This window comes from Hypanus sabinus, chromosome 25 (assembly GCF_030144855.1).
Source record: "Hypanus sabinus isolate sHypSab1 chromosome 25, sHypSab1.hap1, whole genome shotgun sequence".
NCBI lineage: Eukaryota > Metazoa > Chordata > Chondrichthyes > Myliobatiformes > Dasyatidae > Hypanus > Hypanus sabinus.
In genome coordinates, this window is record NC_082730.1 from 24,912,889 (window position 1) to 24,936,023 (window position 23,135).

Here is a 23,135-nt window from a genome sequence, read left to right on the forward strand (position 1 = left end):
TCCAGCTAAAAGATAGCACAGAATCTGAGGCTCAGTGGCCTCTTATTTGGGTTTTTATCTCATACAGCTTTCTCTATGGAAAATCAAAAAGCCAGAACAAGAACAGAACTTACTCGGGATACGCAACAGGCCAACACCTAGGGCCATGTAACAATGAAGATCGGTGCTTCACTGGGCCTCCATTTTCAAAACAAAATACCTGGGGAGGAGCCAAAATGGCGATAGAGGGTGACTTCCTCAAGCTCATCTGAAAAACAATTTTTGTTGCACTGCAGATCATGGGCTGTTTGGGGGCTTTGCTATTTCTTGCTGGGTGGTGGGAAGCTAATACTTCCTGCTGGAATAAGTGGAAGGAGGAGAGGATTGATGCTTTGCAGCTGCTTGTGTGTGGGAAGGAGATGGGGGTGCTTCGGGATTCTAACATTTTTCTGTCATTCATTCTTTAGGGTTTTCTTCTGTTTCATGGATGTCTATAAAGAGTAAGAATTTCAAGTTGTATATTAAATGGAACCATCGAAATGCTCTGGTATTTTGGCTTAGACCAACGAAGACCAATAGATAGTTACTCCTTGTGAATAACATCTATCCATGATCAATTATCTTCCTACAAAAATGTACAGGCTTTTAAAGCCCTTGGATCAAGTCACAGATATTTCCTGCATTAGTCTATCTTTCTCCCTCAATGCTTGTGAACTGTGGAGAGTGTGTAGTATACTCGCCCTTCCTCACTACAAGTACTTCAATAATAATCAACAGTGGGCATCAGAAGGACAGCATACTGACCTCCACATCTGAGAGTTTAGGTGCCTTTCCACCATGGAGTTAAGGGCCATTCGGAATCGGTCCAATCTCCTGTTGAAGACGTAATAACCTCGGCTGATCATTCGGCTTCCAAAAGTGCAAAACTGCAAAGAAAAAAGGCTGGATCAGGTGAAGAAGGGATTGGTTCAAGAATAGCTCTCGTACAGTAGCAGTAATATTGGGAAAAGGCCAATTCATGCTCAAAGCAGAATCATAGCTACAATTTACAGAATTTATGAAGAATTCCGTTAGTATCAGGCTTTGGGATACTGTCATGATGTCATAAAGTGTACCAGCAATATAGAATTCTTCCCTCAGGTTAGTATGAAGTATTACCATTAAGACCTACAGATTTGTGGAGGAAGGAAGCAAATCAGATCAATATCAGCTATAATCTTGATTAAAAATTGAACATAATGAGGAGCTGAGTGATGTCCTCCTATTTTGATTTTTGTTCCAAATAGTTTTCTTAGTTTGTAAATGAAAAATGAAAAAATCTACAGGTGCTGGAAATGTGAAATATAAGTAAAAAATGCTAGGATATTCAATAGGTCAAGTTGCAGCTGGAGAGAGAGAAACAGTGTTCATGTTTCAGGTTGAGAACATTTTATTAGGTAGGAAAAATGAGATACACTAAAATAGAATTGTTTCTAATTTCTTCACTTCTAATGAAGGATCGTCTCCCTGAAACAATAATTTTGCTTCTCTCGATCTCTCTCTCCCCACAGATACTGCCCGACCTGTCGAGTATTCCCCACCATAAAATTATATGGACAGAATTAGGCTCATAAGCCCATCAAGTTTGCTCCACCATTCAAACATGGTTGATATTTTTTTCATCTCAATTTTCTCACCTTCTCCCCCTAACCCTCAGCCCCATTACCAATCAAGAACCTATCACTCTCTGCTTTAAATATACCCAATGGCATGGCCTCCACAGCCCTCTGTAGCAACCACAAATTCACCCTGAGGAAATTCCTCCACATCTCAGTTCTAAAGAGACTCCCTATTTATTCAGAGGTTGTCCTCGCGTATCCCAGGCTTTCCTATTAATGGAAACATCCTCCCCACATCAATTCTATCTCTTTGTTTTTATTTACTTGCTGGTACCCTACAGTGTAACACATTCCTGCTAGTTCCAGGATCCAGTTTCCTTCTGTGCCTAGCTGAATCATCGAAAAGTACAGTGTGAGGTGGGGCACTGTAGCCCATCTGTCCATGCTGGGTGAAAATAGATTTTAGATTGGTCCCACTTCACTGAGCCCTGCAGGTCAGCTTTAGATTCCAACCTGTTTAATTATTAGACTAGTCCCACTGGACAGGAAATTCAACAGAGTGTGTCATCCTCCTTTCCCAAAAACACCTGCATGCTTTGTGGGGGCTGCTGGGCAGAAACTGGAAATGAGTAAGTAATTTGCCAAGGAAGACATGCAAGGTTAAGGGGGGGGGGGGGGGGGGGAAGAGGCAAATAACCAACAATTCGGCATGAACCACTTTCAGTACTAGTAGAAAGTAAATAAAAATGTTTGTCTGAAACACTGAATAATGTAGCGAGGTTACAAACATTTCTCAGCCCCATCTGCTCTGCAGAGGATTCAGTTTAAACCATCAATGCTGCTGGTAAGACAAGTGAGAAGTGGAGAGAGAGGGGCTGGGCTGCAATAGAACGTACTGCCAGTGGCTTTGGATGAAATCGTGAATAATGACAGTCTGGCTTGTCCAATTCCTCAGTCACCTCCCCGTCACTCTCTTCGCTCGACAGCCGGCTGTTTATCTCGAATCTGAAGAGAGGGTAGGGGAGCTCAGGGTGTGGTGTGGGATCAGCCGGGGATCTCTCCGTGTCAGTCAATTCATTTTCCAAAGAAACCCTGTGAAAAGAAAAGAAATTCAGATGGCAGCAAGACCACAGTAGTCCAGAAGCCCTCAGAACGAAACAGAAATTCACAGCCCCTTCAGCTAAAAAGGAGAGGAGTCATTTGTGTTTGCATACTGATTACAGCCGTGTATATTGGATAAATAGTTGTTGATTAAAGTTAGGTTCACCAGCCTTGAGAAGGGAGCGTTTTGAAGGTTAACATACTAGTTCAGCAACAAACACATGCTGAGCTGTATTCTTGCATAAGGTACAGAGTGAAGCTTGCTCAACATGCCTCACAAAACATTCTTATGATTGACGGTAAATGAACAAAATTTACACAGACACCTAATACAGATAACAGACTGCCTTCATACAATGCTTTAGATGATTGTATTCTCCAAATCTTCACTTCCATTATAACATTCAAAATAATTATTGATACCTTAAAATTCACTGTAGTTCCTAACTTGATGAAGTAGTGAAATCATTTCATTTTCACTCCCTGCCATTTCTGGCATCTCCAAGCTTGAATGCTTGAAATCACAGTGAGCAAAACGTTTCTGAGTTGTCTTATTGCTTATTTCTTGCCAACTATTGGTAATAAAAATCACTGCTTTTTGAACACAAACACACGCAACTGAAGCTGCTTAGAAACTGTTCGCTTTCAGGACAGTAATAGCCACTAAGTGCAAGGGACTGGCGCTAGTTAGGAACTGTTCGGCAACAGTCTCCCATCCCAATTAAGTGGCATAGCATCCCAAATAAACAAAGGGAATCCCTGCTATTTTCTCAATTAATTTTGTTCTTTAGAAGTTGTCCCAAATAAACAGTGACCCCAATTAACCAATGGCTCAAATAACAAGATTGCACTGTGTATATAATTACAATATCTTGTAATATATTACTTTATTTTAATAAATATATTTAATATACAATATAATCATTAGAAAGAACCAGAAAGCCATTAAACAAGATTATGCTGACTCGTATCACAACTGGTTTATTAACTCGTTAAAATCCCACCGACAACACCGAAAACTCCAATTAACCTCTTGTATCTAGTATTCTGGGGAAGTCAATTCTAGATTTTAACTAACGTTTGCCATTGAAAGCATTTTCTGATTTCACATTTGGCTTTAAGTTTAAGCTGTTTCTTGTGTTAGACTCCCCCATCAGAGGAAGAAACATCTGCATTATCACTGTTCTCCCACCCTCCCAGTAAACACCTATATCCCGAGAGAGCCAATGGGTGCCCACGAATGCTAGGAATTTAGATCATACCTTGAGCCGGAACAGCCGGCAGGCTTTGTGTGGCTCAGGGAGATTCCTGCCATCACCGAAGCCCAGCCTCCAGCGGTCGTTTCCTGCACAGGGGAATGTGTCACTGCCTCTTTAGCTTGCTGCTTTTTCTCTCTGCCACCTTCCTTGTTCTTCAAGCTGGCCCGATGTTCTGCCAACAACTCATCAAACGCCAGCCGCCGGCCGAGCACGTTCCTCCTCTGAGTCAGTGAGTGCGTCTAGCAGGACGAAAGACAACGGGTTTAGCATCAGTTGACAACAGCGGTAAGGGGAACGGGCAGAACAATCTGATACTACATTGCAGAGGAAAACACGGTCACAATCTTCACAGGAATAAATATTGGACAGCAAGCTGCAAAGAGAAGGGTAGAAAGCCTTTGAAGTTGCAAGAGGAAATTTCAGGGCTCAGGGCTTTGCCAGATGAAGAAACTTCTGCCACTGGTGGAATGATGTGGGAGAGTGCAAATCAATTTAGGAAGGAGTCCAGGGATCTTGGAGAGCTAAAGAACTGGAGAAACTAGCAAATCCATGTGGGATTTTATAACAAAGATTGTACAAACTACAGCAATGCCAGTATTGGGACCAACATACATTAGCAGGGATGATACAGTAAGTTATAAAGTGAAGAAAAACTTTATTTTATTATCTACTGTATTAATTGCACAGTATACTCTTGAGGCAGCAATGACTTCTCGAAGAGACAGTGCAGAGGGGACTGTTCCACTGGACAGGCAATTCAGAGTAAATGGCAATTGGTTTAATATTGTTACCTATAATGAGGTTTATGAAAAACTTTGCTCTGCCAGCCATCCATACAGATCATTTCACCACTTTGGTACATTGAGGTAGTACAAGGGAAAAGCTATAACTCAATGCAGAATATAATACTACAGAGAAGGTGCTGTGCAGGCAATAAGGTGAAAGGCCACGACAAGGTGGATCGTGAGGTCAAAATTCCATCTTATTACACAAGAGTGTGCACTGCACCAACAGATAGCTCCGAGGGAACTCTACACAGTCAACCTGGCAACCTCAAGGGATTGCTGCACACACAGGCCACACCAAAAGAACACTGTCCTCTCAGATCAGGAACATTGGAAATGTATTACCACATTAGACAATCAGCACCAAGGGACCACCCCAGGGTGGGGGTGCATTTCAAGCAAAATGCAGTTAATTATCTGGGCTGTAGCATTAAAGCATGCAGGAGTTTGGTTTTCAGATTTAGGCTCCAAACCAGCCAGGTTTTAATCCCTATTGGATTGAAGGATGAGTCACTTCCATTACTCCCGCCTGGTGCAACAGCAAAACATGGAAAGCCCAGAGGCAAGAAAAGACTGGCTGCTCCATCAAATCTGTTCCGCACTACGATGACTGGAGCATTGTTGAATAGTGCCTCCCTTCCTTGTCATCGCCTGAGGTAATGAAGCCCAGGGCCACTATAAGGGAAAAAATACTTTGGAAAATTCCTCTTTAACCCCTCAGGGAACTGAAACCAGATCTCACAGACCAAGAGTTAGTTATAAAGTGAAGAAAACCTTTATTTTATTATCTGCTGTATTAATTCCATAAAAGTTACTACAACACTCAACATACACATTTTGTTTTATTTCTAGTCAAAAATCTATATGTCTAGCCATTTAAAATTCAACAAAAGGGCTGTCCTGAAATTTTGCCTGATGAAAATAAAACAAATACAATGTTGGGGGCTGCAGAGGTGGTGGTGGGGGGGGGGGGGGGGTTAAAAGTTACCTTACAAGTTAATGAACGAGTGCAATGCTTCTTGGTCTCTGGATCCATGACTCCGCAGTGTTTATTGAGGTCACTTTCTTTCTCTGTCGAGAGATTAGGTAGAGGTTATGCGGTATGACAGATGTTTCCTGTTAAAGGCCCCAAGGTACCTTAGGACTTCATTTCCCCATACAGAAACACTTATTACAGCACTTTCAGAACGAAAAGAGATTCAAGTTAAGTCTAAGACGCTTTCCCAGACATTTTATTTTTAAAATATAAAATAAATTTACACGGCAAGAAACAAGACCTTTTAGTCAATGGATTGAGATGATTTAAACTAGGGATTCTTCAATAACTCTGCCATGTCCCTCACCTGCTTGCAATGGAAGGAGGGTTAGGCATAGGGCTAGCAAGCCTATCCTGTAAAAACCCAGTGGTACAGAAATACTAACAGAAGCTCCAAATACCTCTCCCCTGGAAGAGGAAGGATCTTCAAAGATGGGCCACACACCTGGGGTCAACTTGAAAGACAGCCCTAGGATGGAACACCCTAATTAGCCGCAGTCAGCGGTCTATGGCCCAGTAGGGGTGATGGGCTTATGTATGTCAGTATTCTTCAATAGCTTCATGATACTCCAGTGGACCTGAATGCTATTATGAATGTATTCGTGTAGCTTTTGAAAACAGTAAAAATGTCCAATGGCCTTCAATGAAGTATTAATCAAGCCTCAGTTAAAGTGGTAGGTTTTAAGACAATAAGGTAGAACAGCAGAACTAGACCATTCAATCATGGCTGATTTATTATCCCTCTAAACACAATCTTCCTGCCTTCTCCCTGGAACCTTTGGTGCCCTTACGAATCAAGAACGTATTAACCTACACTTTAAATATACTCAATGACTTGACCTCGTTCTCTGTGGCAATGAATCCAGAGATTCACCACCCTCTGGCTACAGAAATTCCTGCTCATTTATGTTCTACAGGAATGCTGTTCTATTTCTGAGGCTGTACTCTCTGGTGCTGCACTCCCCCCATTACTGGAAACATCCTCTCTAAATCCATTCATTCTAGCCTTTCAGTATTTGATAGGTTTCAGTGAGATTTCTTCATTCTTCGAACCTCCACTGAGTACAGGCCCAGAGACATCAAGCATTAACCCTTTCATTTCCAGAATCATTCTCGTCAACCTCTTCAGGACCATCTGCAATACCAGCACACCTTTTCTTAGATAAGGGACCCAAAACTGCTCACAATATTCCGTGCATTCTGACAATGCCTTACAAAGTCTCAGCATTACATCCTGACTTTTATACTCTGGTCCTCTCAAAATGAGTAACATTGTATTTACCTTCCTTACCACCAACTCAACTTGCATGTCAACCTTTATGGAATCCTACACAAGGACTCACAAGTCCCTTTGCACTTCTCGTTTCTGAACTTTCTCCCCATTTAGAAAGTAGCTTAAATTTATATCACCTTATTCCATCTGCCACTTCTTTGCCTGTTCTCCTGATATCTCTAAGTCCTTCTGGAGACTCCTTGCTTCCTCAACACTACCTGCCCGTCCACCTATCTTTGTATTGTCCACAAAGGTATCAATCCTGTCATCCAAATCATTGACCTATAGCATGAAAAGAAGCCATCCAACTCCTGCAGATCACAACCAGTCACTGGTAGTCAACTAGAAAAAGCCCCTTTTATTCCTTTGCTTTGCCTTCTGCCAGTCATACAATCTTCTATCCATACTAGTATCTTTCCTGCAACACCACAGGCTCTTAACTTGTTTAGCAGCCTCATGTGCGGCACCTTCTCAAAGGCTTTCTAAAAATCCAAGTAAACAACATCCTGCCTGTTATTTCCTCAAAGAATTCCAACAGATTTGTCAGGCAAGATTTCCCCTTAAGGAAACCATGTCAACTTTGGCTTATTTTATCATGTGCCTCCAAGTGCCCCAAAACGTCATCGTTATAATAGACACCAACATCTTCCCAACCACTGAAGTCAGGCTAACTGGCCTATAATTTCCTTTCTTCTGCCTCCTTCCCTTCCAAAAGAATGAACTGATATTTGCAATTTTCCAGTCCTCCAGAACTATTCCAGAATCTGGTGATTCTTGGAAGATCATTACTAATGACTTCACAATCTCTTCAGTTACCTCCTTCAGAACCCTGAGCTGTAGTCCATTTGGTCCAGGTGACTTACCTACTTTCAGACCTTTCAGCTTCCCAAGCACCTTCTCATTAGTTATAGCAAATGCACTCACTTCTCCCCTTGACACTCTTGAATTTCTGGCATACTGTTAGTACCTTCCACAGTGACGACTGACATAAAATACTTGTTAGTCTGCCATTTCTTTGTGAATTTCTACCTCTCCAGCATCATCATCCAGCAGTCCGATATCCACTCTCACTTCTCTTTTACTCTTTATACTGTATAACTGAAAAAAAACTTTGGTATCCTTTTATTTTATTAGCTCACTTTCCTTCATATTTAATCTTCCCTCTCCTTATGACTTTTCAGTTGCCCTCTGTTGGTTTTTAAAAGTTTCCCAACCTTCTTCAGCCCTATTAATTTTTGCTATATTATATGCCCTCTCTTCTGCTTTTATGCTGTCTTTGACTTCCCTTCAACCACAGTTGCCTCATCCTCCCTTTAGAGTACTTCTTCATCTTTGGGATGTATCTATCCTACACCTTCCGAATTAGCCCCAGAAAGTCCAGCCATTACTGTTCTACTATCATCCCTGCTAGTGTCCCACTCCAATCAACTTTGGTCCACTCCTTTTTCATGCTTCTGTAACTTCCCTTTATTTCACTGTAATGCTGATATATCTGACTTTATCTTCTCCCTTTCAACCTGCAGGGCGAATTCTTTGATATTATGATCACTGTCTCCTAAGAGTTCCTTTACCTTAGGCTCCCTAATCAAATCTGGTTCATTACACAACACCCAATCCACAACTGGGTATCAACCACAAGCTCATTGTGAGAGTGCAGGAAATGGAAAACCGTTCCACTAGCAGAACAAAAGTCACTGAACTCTATCTTAAAGCTGGTTAATAAAATATGCAATTCAAGCCAATCTCAAATATCACCAATAATACAGTATTCAACTTCCCATTTACCATCAGTCTTCTCCATGTCTATTCACCAACAGTGTCTTTGGCCATTCCTTATATTACTAGCTTCGGAAGAATAAGCTGCAGGACTCAATTTTATACTCACCCATTACTCTCCTGTGGACTTTATGGCTGTTCCTCCTGTTACTGAATGCTGGTTCTTCCAGCATTGGTAATCGTTCACCTTTACCATTCTGAATCACTGCTGCAGTGAGTGAGAGGTCAGCTGCTTTTGGGACTGCATTCAAAACCCCTGTCTTTGCCAAGGAATCAAGGACAGGGGCCGGGCTGGGTTTCTCAGATGGTGAAATGGGTTCAGGAGAGGATGGAGAAGCAGCAGGAGGCTTGGCGGTCAGTTTGATGCATGAACTCTCTGTCTTTCCGAGAGATGGGATCTTTTCCAGGTTCACCACAGGAACAAACAAGCTGGAAGAGAAGAGAGGAAATTAAGGAATAAATCCAATCATCCCATTCAATCCAGACCTGTTTTTCCCTAAATCTTCATGGCAGGAGTGCATGGCTATTCACCCAGATGGCAAAACTGCAGCTAAGCCTGACGTGAAGTATTCTCTTTTGTTCAGTTTCCAAGAGAAAATCTGATGGGAGGAGCAGAGAAAAGGCCTTCTACAACAAACAGCATAGCTCACTTTAACCCTATAGCTCTTTGAATCAGAATGAGAATCAGATTTAATATCACTGATATATATCATGAATTTGTTGTTTTGCAGTGGCATTACATTGAAAATAACTATAAATTGTAATAAGAATAAATTAGTTATAATATATACTATAAATAAGTCATTCAAATGGAGAGCAAACATTGTGAGCTGGTCTTCAGGGTCCTGTAACTCCACCCTGATGGTAGCAATGAGCAGAGGGCATATCTTGGGTTATGGGGGTCCTTAATAATGGATGCCAGCTTTTTGAGGCATCACCTGTTAAAGACGTCCTTGATAGAACTGGATGAGTTTAAAACACTTTGTAGCTTTTTCGATCCTCAGCAGTGGCCCCTCCATACCAGACAGTGTAGAGCTAACTTTGTGGCTCTATGGTTCATCCACATGATAGAAGGGCAAGGTTAGGTTCAGGCTCAAACACAATGTATAAGCTGGAGCTTTTAGCCCTGGAGTGAAGGAGGGTGAGAGGTTTAAAATAAAATAAAACCATAAGGGGTGCATATAAGTTGGATGGTCACAGGGTAGGGGAGTATAACACTAGAGAGTATAGGTATAAGGAGAAAGAGGAAAATTTTAAAAGGGACCACAGATGTAATTTTTTCAAAGAGGATTGTTTGTATGAGGAATGAGCTGCCAGAGGCATGGATGCAATTACAGTTTTACATCAATCCTCAGAACTAGACATTGAATTAGGATTCCTCGCCCCTTAAGTCTGCTCTGGAATTGAATTAGATTGAACCCAGTCTTTTACCTCAGCATCACGTTCCGTACTGAATCCATATCACTAAATTCCTTTACTATCCAAAAATCTATCAGTCTCTGTCTTGAACATACTTGAGCCTCTGCAGCCCTCTTGGATAAAGAAATCCAGAGACTCTGGGTGAAGAATTTCTTTTCAGCTAAATCCTGAAGGGCCTTGGCATTGTTTTTAGCCTGCAACCTCTCTTCCTGAATGTTTAGCCAACAGAAAGATCACCTGTACATCTACCATTAGGATTTTGTATCTGTCAGTGAGATTACTTCTCTTCTACAGAACTCCACAGCATTTATGCCCAGTCTGTTTAATCTGTCCTCATAGGTCAATCGCATCATTTTATGGAAGTTTGGTTCCAATTATATCCTTCATTGGCTAGGCTAACCATAATTTTGAGTGTAGTCTTACCAGAGTCCTATATAACTTCAGTAAAACATGTTTACTCATGCTCAGATCGTCTTACAACAAAGGTCAACATAATATTTTCCAGCATGGCAGCTTTCTGTCCTTCCGGGGCCAGATGAGTTCATTTATTAGCTCCAAATCTGCAAATTACTTTCAGAGATAGATTGGAAGAGAGTCACCAAAAACTACTACTAGACGAAGCGAGTATTATACCAACATCACTGGGAACCTACAAAACTGGAGACTATCTAGTCCAATGAGCATATGCTGACAATTAGGAAGAGATATCCAAACAGTCCCACCTCCTGCTCTTTCCCCATAGTCCTACCAATATTTTTGACCTCACATATTGTTTGAAAGTACTAATTGAATATGATTCCACTAGGTTTTCCAGCAATTATTCCAGATCAAAATTCATGGATAAAAATTCAAGGATAAAAATTTTCTTTCTGGCTCTCTACCCAACTTCTCTGCTTTGCAGAACATCTCCAAGTCAATCCACAAAGGTATCCCTGCTAAATGGTCCCTTAATTTTCCATTACAGTCCCACTCTGATCTCTGTCTTCTTAGTACAGTTCCAACAAAACACAGGAAATGCTGTAGAAACAGCATTTGGGTTGCAACATCCACAATAACAGTTTCAGATAAACAGCTTTCTAGTTTGCATCAGTACTGGCCAGTGCCAAAGTGAGGCCAATTTGCAATGTTAACTCAGCTTCTGTATTCACAGGCTGGCTGACCTGCCTGGCTTTTCCGCTTCTCCATTCTGTTTCACATTTCTAGCAACTGTTTTGTTCTGGAACTCACTATTCCAATATTTTCACTCTGTCCTTTGTTCTCATTTTCCTCTGATCAGATAACACTGCAAACTCCTTCAACAGCATGCATGTCACTGAATTTTTCAGTCTCTTATTACATACACACTTGTTTTGTTCTCTCCATCTTTCTCTGCAATTTAAAATATAGATGTTTTCTTGCTTTTTCCAATTCTGCTGACAAGTCATCAACTTGGAGAACCAACTTGGTTGATTTCTCCAGAGATGCTGCCTGAATAGCTGAGTACTCCTAGATTATAATTTTTACACTTTACTGTGCACAGTCAGCCCTCCTTATCTGCTCAAGTCCCTTATTTAACCTGTCTCAGTGCAGGTGGACTTTAAGACCCAGGGGAGATCCGGACCCGCCGCCTGCGGCTGCTGCTGAATCCACAGTGTTTCTGTTCTGTTGACAGAAAACGATCATGATTGAAAATAAAGTGGAAATAATAAAGCGATCGGCAAGAGGTGAAACGCCACTGGTCATTGGAAAAGCATTAGGCTACAGTCAATGATCGGAACAATTTTAAAGGATAAAGTGAGAATAATAGAGCATGTGAAAGGCCCTGCCCTGATGAAAGCTACAATTATTACTAAGCAACGCAATGGTTTAATTATTGAAACACTTATGTTTCTTAAGTGTTTTATATGCATAGAAATGTAAAATATATACTATATACTAAGACAAACATTTGACTAACTGACACTAAATAATACCGGATGCACCTGTTCCGACTTACGTACAAATCTGACTTAAAGACTGACTGTACTTTAAATCATCTCTAGATTACTTATAGTAGCTAATACAATGTAAATGCTATTTAAATAGTTGTTATACTGTATTGTTTAGAGAATAATGACAAGAAAAAAAGTCTGCACATGCTCAAACAATGAGTGCTGGAGAGAGAACTTCCGGGTTTTCCTGATCTGTGGATGGTTGAATCTGCGCATGCAGAACCCGCGGATACTAGAATCAGTTCCCCTTATCTACTCTAACAATACTTTTAATTAGTTGCATTAAATCTACCCTTAAACTTTAATGTTCTTAGGAAAATAACCCCAGTTTACCATCAATGGTGAGTTCTTCATCTATGGTTATAGTGTAATAAACATGAGCCACTTTAACTTAGAAAACTAGTTGTATTTTTCCCCCCATTTGGATTAAAGGTCAAAAAGAAAACTAGATTACCACAGATTTTCTTTTGGTCCCTTTGAAGGCACATCTAACTGTAGCACCTTGTTACCAGGGCTGTGCAGCTTCTCTTTGGAGGATCTGGTGCCATGATTGGAGGTAACTGCAGTTTGAACACTGTTGCATCGCGATTTCTGCAGAATGGAGTTTGGGGAATTCAAGGCAGGAGCTTTTCGTGCTGACAGTTTGTTCAGAGACCCATGTCTTCTCTCTGCAAGAAATTGAACCCCTTTAAGATTCTCAAATTAGAGATTTTGCATTAAATATTTAGTGACAAAGCCTCAACTGCTTCCCTGGGCAGAGAATTCCACAGATTCACCACTTTCTGGGAAAAATAGTTTCTCCTAAATCTTCTCCCCTGAATCTTGAAGCAATGTCCCCTAGTTCTAGTCTCACCTACCAATGGAAACAACTTTCCTACTTCTATCTTATCTATCCCTTTACTTCGTCCAGTGTGAACTCTTGACAGTCCTGATCTCTCTCTTCCACTGAAAATGATCTGCCCCATTTTCTCTTAGACATCAGGGCAGACCACCTTTAATTACCCACGGAGTTAACTTAAGAGTCCAAATGAATTAAAATACGATGCATCCCACAATATAGTTACAATCATATTACAAAATAGACAGAAGTGTCCACCTTAAGTGCAGTATACAAACATCACATACACATTTTACATAGTAAGGGAATTAAGGGTTATTGAGAAAAGGCAGGTAGATGGAGCTGAGTTTACAGGCAGATCAGCCATGATCTTATCGAATGGCTGGGCAAGCTCAATGGGTCGGATGGCCTACTCCTGCTCCCATTTCTTATGTTCTTATGTAAAGTATGGAACTATTATTGTATTTGCTGGTAGATACTTTTTTGTAAATATTGGCAGTTTACTTTTCACTAATTTTGCTAAATTTTGTTTTTAAAATACCTGATGAACACCCTTGCACTAAAGTGCTAAACAACTCCATTTTTTTTCTCTTCGGCCATAACCCACATATCTAACAGTCAGATTTAAACAAGTTTCATTCTCAATTACATAACATTTGAAACGTATTACATGAACACATTTCCAGTGAGGTGTGAGCTGAACCGATATGATGCTTTAACAATATGTGCCTCTGGGTTATCAGATCTAATAGGTATATACTTTCTTCTGTCTTATTATAACCCAAAGATGCTCAGTTACAAAATGACTTACCACAGTGCATCTGAAATGCCTGAGGTTTAACTACTTGTCCACACTGGTTACACACCACAAGGAAGAACTCATCATGGGCTGGACAGTGACCAAAGATTGGCATATCTGAAAGGAGAGGTGAAATAGCTAATACAAGTAGACACTACATAAAGAAAGTTGGGAGTGGGGAAATGCCTTTATGTCAATTCCTCTAATTCAGCATCTTATCAGTCCCCATTCTTACCCTTCACTCTTCCAGATCATTACCTTCTCTAATGAGCCGCATTGTTTCAATTTTCTTTCTCACATCCTTGCCACAGTCTTCCGATTCTGTGCCTGAAAGTATACATTAAAACAGTCACAATGCTTGAAGCAATCAAAAAACAAATTATATGAGCTTCATACTGCACTGAATAGAAAGTTAGTAATTTAGCCAACACATAGAATCACCTTGGTCCCTATCTCATCATCCCATTTCAAGTCAAGTTCACAGAATTTTAGAGTATTCAAGTGGATGAAATGCCCTAACCTGGCCATGCAGCTCTCTGGTAGATTGTTTATTTCATCTTGCCCATTCCCTGTGTATACAATAAATGTTTTGATGACTCTAGATTATGGTCTCTGGGGGCTTTGCATGGTTGGTGGTGGGGGCTGATGCTTTTGCTGGAGCAGGTGGGGGGAGGGGGAAAGCTTTTGCTGTTGTGCACGAGTTTTTAACATTTTCTGTCATTCATTCTTTGGGTTTCTTTTCTCTGTTTCATGGATGTCTTCAAAGACTAAGGATTTCAGGCTGTATTACTGTATACATTCTCTTGTATTAAATTTATTCCCCTTTTGAATATTACAGTCGAATCTTTATTCCACTGCTTTTTTCAGACAGTGTATTCCAGATCACGGCAGGATGCAATACTATAACTAAAGCTTAACCAATCATTTATAAAGTTATTTATAACTTCCTTGGTTTTGTGCTCTACAAAACACAGGTCTTATAACCTCTATAACAGTCTTCTGAATGGATTAAACACCCACACATCTCAGTTTCTATGATTCTTTAAAAACTACAGAATTCAGTTCACATTGTGTCTTCTTAATCTTCCTCCCAAATAATGTATGACTTCTCTGCATAAGCTCATCTTTGTCTGTCTTCTCAAAAGTCTATTGATTTCCTTGTCACTTTCATACATTTCTGAGTTTCATCATCACTGGTACAGACTAATAATAAATTGCAAAAAAAGCACTGGCCCTAATTGTAAGCCCTGGGGAACACTACTGTAGACTCCAGTCTGAAAACCAACCATTTGCTATTACTCTGATTTCCATCTCTCAGTCAATTTCACATCCATTCTCCCATTGCTTCCTTTATCCCCTGGGTTTCAATTTTGTAACAAGTCTATTTTGTGGCACCATGTAATCTAGACTGACAGAGCAGTAGTGTGCTAGTGAGGGAGTAATGAGGTTGAACGCATCACTATAATGAGGAACAAACCTGGACAGTGAACCTACAACCTTGTGACATGTCAGTGAAGCTGCTACCACTGAACCCCACGCTGGCATGGAGCATCTGCTTTAATGTATATGACGTGACAATATAATCTTATTGGAATTCTTTGAAGTGATAGTGGATTCTTCATTTATTGCTACCAAAGGAACTCTTACTTTCTATTTAAAAATATTTTTGTCAACAAATATTTGTAATGCCAGTATGGTCAGCATTTCATACTCACCCCTATTAACCCTGAACATAATGCTTTGCTTGGCCATTGCATGGAACACTTAAATCATAGGTCTAGAGCAGGGGTTCCCAACCAGGGATCTCCTTGGTTAATAGTAGAGGTCCAAGGTATAAAAAGGGTTGGGAATCCCTGTTCTAAGTTATATCTAGGTAAATTAAGTATAGCAAACTTTCACCCTGAAGTATATTAGTGAAGTAGATAGGATATTACAACAAACCAGTAGTTTTGTAGACACAAGAGACTGCAAATGCTGGAATCTGAAGCAAAAATAACGAACTGCTGGAGCAACCTGGTATGGCAGAGTGATAGTCAACATTTTGAATTAAGATCCCAAGTCGGGATTCAAATCTAGATGGGAGCTCGCCACCATAAAGAGTTGGTGGGGGAGCTGAGGCCGGAGCTGGTATGCAATAGGTAGAATCAAGAGAAGAGGGAGATGTTGGGTAGGTGGACCTGGGTAGGAAGGGAGGGGGCTGGAGGTAGAGAGAGAGGCTAGAAGGTGATAATTGGAGACAAAGGGTTGGAGATTATGGAATCTGGTAAGGAAGCTGATAAATGAGACTAGAGAAAACTGGTCGAAGATCCAGTGGGCTGAGTGTATGTACAATGCACAAATGAAACCAGGTGGGAGAAATATTTGAAAAGATGGGGAAGTGTGAGAACATGGGTGAATCAGATGAGAGAAAAAGGAACAAAGGAGGTATGAGTTACCTGAAATAGGAAAAATGTAATGTTCGTATGATTGGTTGTAGACTACCCAGGTGGAATATGTGGTACTGTTCTTCTACTTTGCCTCACCATGGCAATGGAGAAAGCTGAGGATAGACTAGTCAGATCACAAACAAGAGAAAGCCCACAGATGATGGAAATCAAAGCAATGCGGGAGAAACTCAGCAGGCCAGGCAGCATCTATGGATCTGGTGTGAAACGTTGACTGTTTAGTCTATTCCACAGATGCTGCCTGACCTGCTGAGTTCCTCAAGCATTTTGTGTGTATTGGACAGACTAGTCGGTGTGAGATTGGGAAGTTGAAATGACATACAACCAAGTGCTCAAGGGATCCACTGCGGACAGAGAGCACCTGTCTACACACAGTCTTGCCAACGTAAAGGTAGCAACATCACAAGCACTGAAAACAACAGACAGGGCTGGAGGAGGTATGTGAGTCTCTGTTTTACCTGAAAGGGATGTTTAGGCTCCGGATGGTGGTGAGGGAGGAGGTGCTGCACCTCCTGTTGTTGAAATGTAAGGCATTGGGAAGGATGGACAGGAACAATGGTTCCTGTGGAAAACAGAAAGGAATCAGATTGTGTAGCAACTGACAGCAGAGATTGATAGGGTGAAAGGCTAGAACCAAGGGAACTCGACGTCTGTTCTATCTGGGGGAAGGTGGGCTGAAAATGTGCTGCCAGAGGTGGCAGTAGAAGCAAATTTGACAGAAGCATTCAAGATGGACAAGTATTATGCAGGAATGATAGAGACATTATATAGACAGAAGAGATTAATCGGGCATTTGATTACTAGATTTATTAGTTTGGCACAACATTGTAGGACGAAGGGCCTGTTCCTGTGCTGTACTGTTCTATATTCTAACTTAAGTGTGGGGAATGGAGCTGAGTGCATGAAGGCTCCATCAACCAGAGTACAAGGGAAACCCCATTTCCTGAAAAAAGGAGGGCATTTCAGATGGGTTGGCTGCACCTAAGGTTATGAATATTGAATTCTCTAATTTCAGGTAACCCATAGTGTTCCTTGCTCTCTAATTCTGATCCACCTGGGTTCTCTCATTGCCCCTCCCCCTGCTTTTCTAAACCCACCCTCAACACCTCAGCTCCACTAACCAAAATTTTTCAACTCTCCCACCTTAGTCCAGCTGCCTATCACCCATACATTTAACCCACTCTGCTGCCTCACTGGTTTCATATGCCCATCATCCCTCCCTCATCTGGTTCCACTCATCACTTTCTCTATTTATCAGATTCCAAAATCTGCAGCCCTTTACATTCTCACTTATCACTTTCTAACAACTACCTCTAAATCTATCTTCCCCTCGCCTCACCTGGCTCCATCCGCCATCATGCCCCTCCTCACCTGGTTCCACCCGGCAGCTCCTGGCTCATCTCTCCTCTTGTTACACTGGCTCTCTACCCTGTACTCTCTTCAGTCTTGATCCCAAAATGTTTAATATTGCTCTGCTTCCACAGATGCTACCTGACCTACTGACTCCAGCAAACTTCTACAGACGTACCATGAAGAGCACTGGTTATCTGGTATGGAGGCACCAATACAAACAACTGGAAAAAAGCTGCAGAAGGTTGTAAACTCACCCAGTCCCATCATGGGCACTAGCTTCTCCACCATCAAGGAAGCTTCAAACGGCAATGCCTCAAGAATGTGGCATCTATCATTCAAAACCCTCACCACCCAAGACATGCCCTCTTCACACTGTATCATCAGGAGGCAGCACAGGAGCCAGAAGATCCATACTCAATGGTTTGGGAATAGCTTCTTCATTTCCACTGTCAGATTTCTGAACAGTCCATGGACCTATGAACACTACCATATTATTTTGATCTTCATTTTCACTTTTACATTTTTCTTACTGTAATTTATAGTACTTTTTATATATTGCACTGTACACTGCCACAAAACAACAGATTTCACGATAAATAGCAGTGATAATAAACCAGATTCTGTGTTCTTACAGTGTTTTTTTTTGCTCCAGTGGTTCTGTATTCATTGTTATTAAGGCTTTTTTTTTAAATTATAAATTATCAACTGAATTTAAATTCAGCTGCAGTCGTGCAATTGGAATTCAGATCTCTGGACTATTAGTCCGTCTTGCTATCCAGTAATTTACCCATTTGACTAACTTCCCACCATCGGCACAAGATAGAGGTCACCAACTGACTCTTCTTGAAGAGCTGAGTTCCTGCCTACCGCTAGTTGGTAAAGAATATATACTTCTCAAACTGTGAAGTTTTCAACGGAAACAGAAATGTTTCAAACACATCAAAATTCCTAGAATCAGCAGCACCTTGCCCTGAAATCTAAATATATCAGTTACTGGGAGCTTTATTTGGTGTATGTTTTCCTATTTAAAATGGGAGGGTTACTCAAACATACTGATGCAGTTCATTAAGTGCTCATAGGGGATGACTCACCAGAGAAAGGACAATTTATTCCTTTCCTTGGAATAGAGGAATTCTTTGCCCTCCTCCACATTTTGTCATCCAAGGTGCCAATTATCACCAGTATTTAGTATTCACAGACAAACTCTGCTACCTCATCAGTCTCCTCCAACAGTAGGTGGACCTACTGTATCTCCAGGAGTTGCAACACAGAATAACTGGTTAGGAGTAAACTGAACCTTTGTGTGCTGAGTTTGATGATCTTGGACATAGATCCCTCCAATAAGAGCATTTAACTGCTCTTTAGTCCTCAAACAAACCAGTATGTCCAGTCTTGAAACTTCTAATGACTCAAGCATCATAGGTGTTGGAAGTCGGATTCAGATTTATTTATCACATGTACATTGAACCTTACAGTGAAATGTGTTGTTTATGTTAACAACCAACACAAACAAGGATGTGCTGAGGGCAGCCTGCAAGTGTCACCACACGTTCTGGCGCCAACAAAGCAGGCCCACAACATCCAGTAAAAGAGTACAAATATCAAAAGAACAAACAGGACAACTAAACAAGCCCCTTCCCCATCTTCCTACCCACTCCTTCACACACACTGACAGTCCTTCAAACCCAGAGAGGCAGAGAAAAGGAGTTCCAAGATTTCTGGAAAAAAGTGCTTTCACATTTAGTCTGAATGTGCTGGTTTTAATTTTAATATTACGGCTAATTTGGAAAGAAGTAACATCTCTTGATCCAACCATTCCAATATCTTAACTTTTCAAATATATTGATAAAACCTCAATCTAAAGCCAAGGGAATGCAGACCTATTTTATATAACAAAGAGAAAATCTGCAGATGCTAGAAATCCAAGTCACACAGTGCTGGAGGAACACAGCAGGCCAGGCAGCCCTATTTTATGTAACTTTTTTTTTCAAAAGTGAACTCTGTAAGCTGTGCTTTTATATATAACTGTGCAAAACTGAAGTACAATGCCTAGAGATGCACGCAGACTCCAGAAGCTTATCTGGACTCTGTATAACTGAAATACAACATGATTTCTTTTTGTTCCAGCATTCCCCCTCCCCCCCACCCCGCCCAGCTACTACAAATGAAATCTCCCTCTTTCTGGGTTAAGGGAGGGAGAAGAGTAGGAATTGTACTGTTGATTTTTATTCAGTCTGAGTGTGGCTCAGTGACTTGTACCTTTGTCTCTAAATCAGCAAGTTGACAGTTCAAGACTAGACTCATCACTTAATGAACCACTGGCATTGTAGCATTGTACTGTTAACTTTTTGACTTGTGTCATGAATGCACCTTATGCTAATTATCAATCTTCTGGAATATATTTTATTATTTGTTCATTTATTTGTGGTAATATTACTTTACGTGTTGTGGATATATACTGTGTTGTGCGCCTTATTCTGGAGGAACAATATTTTGCATTTGGCAGTATACGTGTGTATGGTTTATGACAATAAATTTGACCTTCATTTTGAGATTAGGGACTTAACCATGAAATCTAGACTGTCTTTCAGTCCTCTCCTGCACTATAAATGTTTTGGGGCTTTCTGAGATTGTGGAATCTGCTACAGAAATGAAACCCGTTTCTTTCCTTTTAATCAAAACTTGCATCCTTTTTCTTCCCCACTGACCACACTACTATCCACTGAGTGCATTACTCTCAAGCATCAGACTGGAAAATGTCTGTGTGATGACATTTGCTGTGATAATTCCAAGGGATGAACAGTCAGCCAACTACAGCAGTCCACGTTAACATATCCTTTCTCTACTTGTGATGTCTGACTGCAAGTAGAGAATATTTGACATATTTGTAGCCAGGATATTTGACAGCATTAGCCAGAAGCCATAGAAGATAAGGCAGAACAGTACAGCACAGGAAAAGGTTTGTCAACCCACCACATTATGTATCAAACATGATGCCAATTTAAACTACATATCTGCCTGCATGTAGCCTATATTCTTCAATTCCCTGCCCGCTCATGTGCTCGCTTAAATACTTTTATAAGTTCCCATCATATCAGCTTACACCACACCCCCCCCCCCACCCGAGTGCATTCCAAGCATCTACCACTCTGTGTAAAGATCTTGCTACATAAAATTCCTTTAAACTTTGCTTCCCTCTCACTTAAACTTGTGCCCATTGGTACTTGAAATTTCCAGTCTGGAAAATAGATACCATCTACCCTATCTATGCTTCCAATAATTTTATATACTACTATCAGGCCCCTCAGCCTTTGATGCTCTAGAGAAAACAATCCAGTTTTCATATCAAAATCAGAATCAGGTTTAATATCCTCAGTATATGTTGTGAAATTTGTTAACAGTGACAGCAGTACAATACATGATAATATAGTTAAAAAATTACTAAGTCAATTACAGCAAGTATGTATGTATATTAAATAGTTATATCAAAAACAGTGCAAAAACAGAAATACTATATAAAAAAGTGGGTTATTGTTCATGGGTTCAATGTCCAGTTAGGAATCAGATGGCAGAGGGAAAGAAGCTGTTCCTAAATCAGTGCTCCCAAGAATCATGCCATTTACCACATATTTTCCTTATGCACAAACACACAAAGTGCCAAAACCTCACACTTGTCCAGATTCAGCCCCATGTCCAACTTCTCAGCCCATATCTCTTACTGGTGTATATCCTGTCAAATCCTTGAACACCATTCCCCACTACTCACAACACTCCCAACTTTCATGCCGTGTGCACAGTTACTAATCGTCCCACCTAGATTTTCATCCGAATAATTCATATTTATCACAAACAACATCCAAGATACTTTTATGCTCAGTTGATGCAGCATGAATGGTAACATCAACTAATGCTCTACGTAACCCAGAATTCCTCCTGTAGTTTACTTTTACACTTTATCTCTCAGTGAGCAGGGGCAGAAACTAGCTGATCCCTGCTTCCCTTGACTATATTCTAAACCAGAGTGTCCTGAATCCAGTTGTTAACCAGTGGAAAGTGCAGCTGAGTTTCATGTGTAAATGTCGCCAGACAGATGCTCAAACTGTTACATCTTCACAAGATGGTGGTGTGCTCAGATGCCGTGACTACTCGGGCTCCAATCAATGGTGAAATTTCTTGTCCTGCGCATCTTTTCTATGACCAGAAAACACTGCTGATCATAAAGAACACTAAAATCTGCAAGTCTACCTTGTTAGCGAGTGGATAATGAAGGTGCTGCACAATTACGGACTTACACAGTGAGTGGGCCCCTGCTCTTTGTTGTGGTCCACTACAGCTACTCAGGGAAACAGATACCTACCCCAACAGTGTCTTCATTGTTGCTGGTGAATTCAATCATACCAACTCAAAAATAGTCCTACCAAAGTTCTATCAGCATTTCAACTTCACAACTGCAGGAAAGAATATATCAGACCTGGTTTACAGCCAAGTTTGTGAAGCCTACCAGGTTGTATCCTCACCCCCCACCCCCGACCTCACTTCAGGTACGCAGAACACAGATCCATTTTGCTAATTGCTGCATACAGATCACTGGTTAAACAAGTTAAACCAGTTCACAGGGACACCAGAACCTGGCCAAAAGGGCCACCTCAACACTGCAGAACTGGAGCATATTCAGGGAGGCGGCTACCTACGGTCATCACATAACATTGATGAGTATGCAGGATCAGTGACTGGGTAAATAGGAAAGTGCATTGATGATGTTACGGTGATTAAACACTACACTGCCAGGGCAAACCAGAAACCACAGCTGACTGCAGAGATTTGTGCACTGCTCAGGGATCAGGACACTGCGGTCAGATCGAGGGTCAAGAACACCCTAACGTCAGCAGGAACTGTGCTCTTCCACGCAATCAGGAAAGCAAAGCATGAGTACGCACAGAAAATCCAGACACCTTTGTAACACCAGGGACACACGGTGTATCTGGTAATGTATACAAATCATAACCGATTGTTAAGTCCACCCTGCATGTCAACAACAACGGTGCATCCCTTCCTGATGGATTCAATGCCTTCTTTGCACTATTTGGTGCACTGAGTGATGTGACATCGAGGAAAGCACCCTCTTTTCTTAAGGAACAGGCACCTGATCTGGCCACAGCCAAGGTGAGGAGGATCTTAGCCAGGGTAAACCCGTGCAAAGAGGCAAGACTGCAAAACATACCTGGTCAGGTGCTGAGGGACTATGCAGCCCAGTCAAAGGAGGTCTTAACAGACATCTTTAATATCTCACTGAAATAGTCCACCATCATTCTGGTGGCCAAGAACAAACTGGCACACACTTTCTGAGGAGATTAAGATATGCAAGGTCCCCCACCCCCACTCTTAACAACTTTCTACAGGAACACTATCAAGAGTGTCCTGTGTTATCGTGTGGTATGCATTATTGTCTGGTATGGAAGCTGCAAGGCGTCAGAATCAGAATCAGGTTTAAAGTGAGGTAGTGCT

The 23,135-nt window shown here is 41.1% G+C and overlaps 1 protein-coding gene across 2 annotated transcripts in view; it reads right to left on the reverse strand.

Annotated features, from left to right (window-relative positions):
- The window catches only part of LOC132381110 (ataxin-7-like protein 1), a 46,004-nt gene that overhangs the window by 11,875 nt on the left and 10,994 nt on the right, over positions 1-23,135 (reverse strand). For both annotated transcript variants that reach the window (XM_059950340.1, XM_059950341.1), the window contains 8 exons: positions 14,092-14,160; positions 13,846-13,950; positions 12,651-12,864; positions 8,917-9,236; positions 5,711-5,793; positions 3,941-4,176; positions 2,474-2,669; positions 784-905 (listed from right to left, as the gene is read on the reverse strand). In XM_059950340.1, the coding sequence (XP_059806323.1) occupies positions 784-905; positions 2,474-2,669; positions 3,941-4,176; positions 5,711-5,793; positions 8,917-9,236; positions 12,651-12,864; positions 13,846-13,950; positions 14,092-14,160 (1,345 nt within the window). The remainder of the gene's footprint in view (positions 1-783; positions 906-2,473; positions 2,670-3,940; positions 4,177-5,710; positions 5,794-8,916; positions 9,237-12,650; positions 12,865-13,845; positions 13,951-14,091; positions 14,161-23,135) is intronic.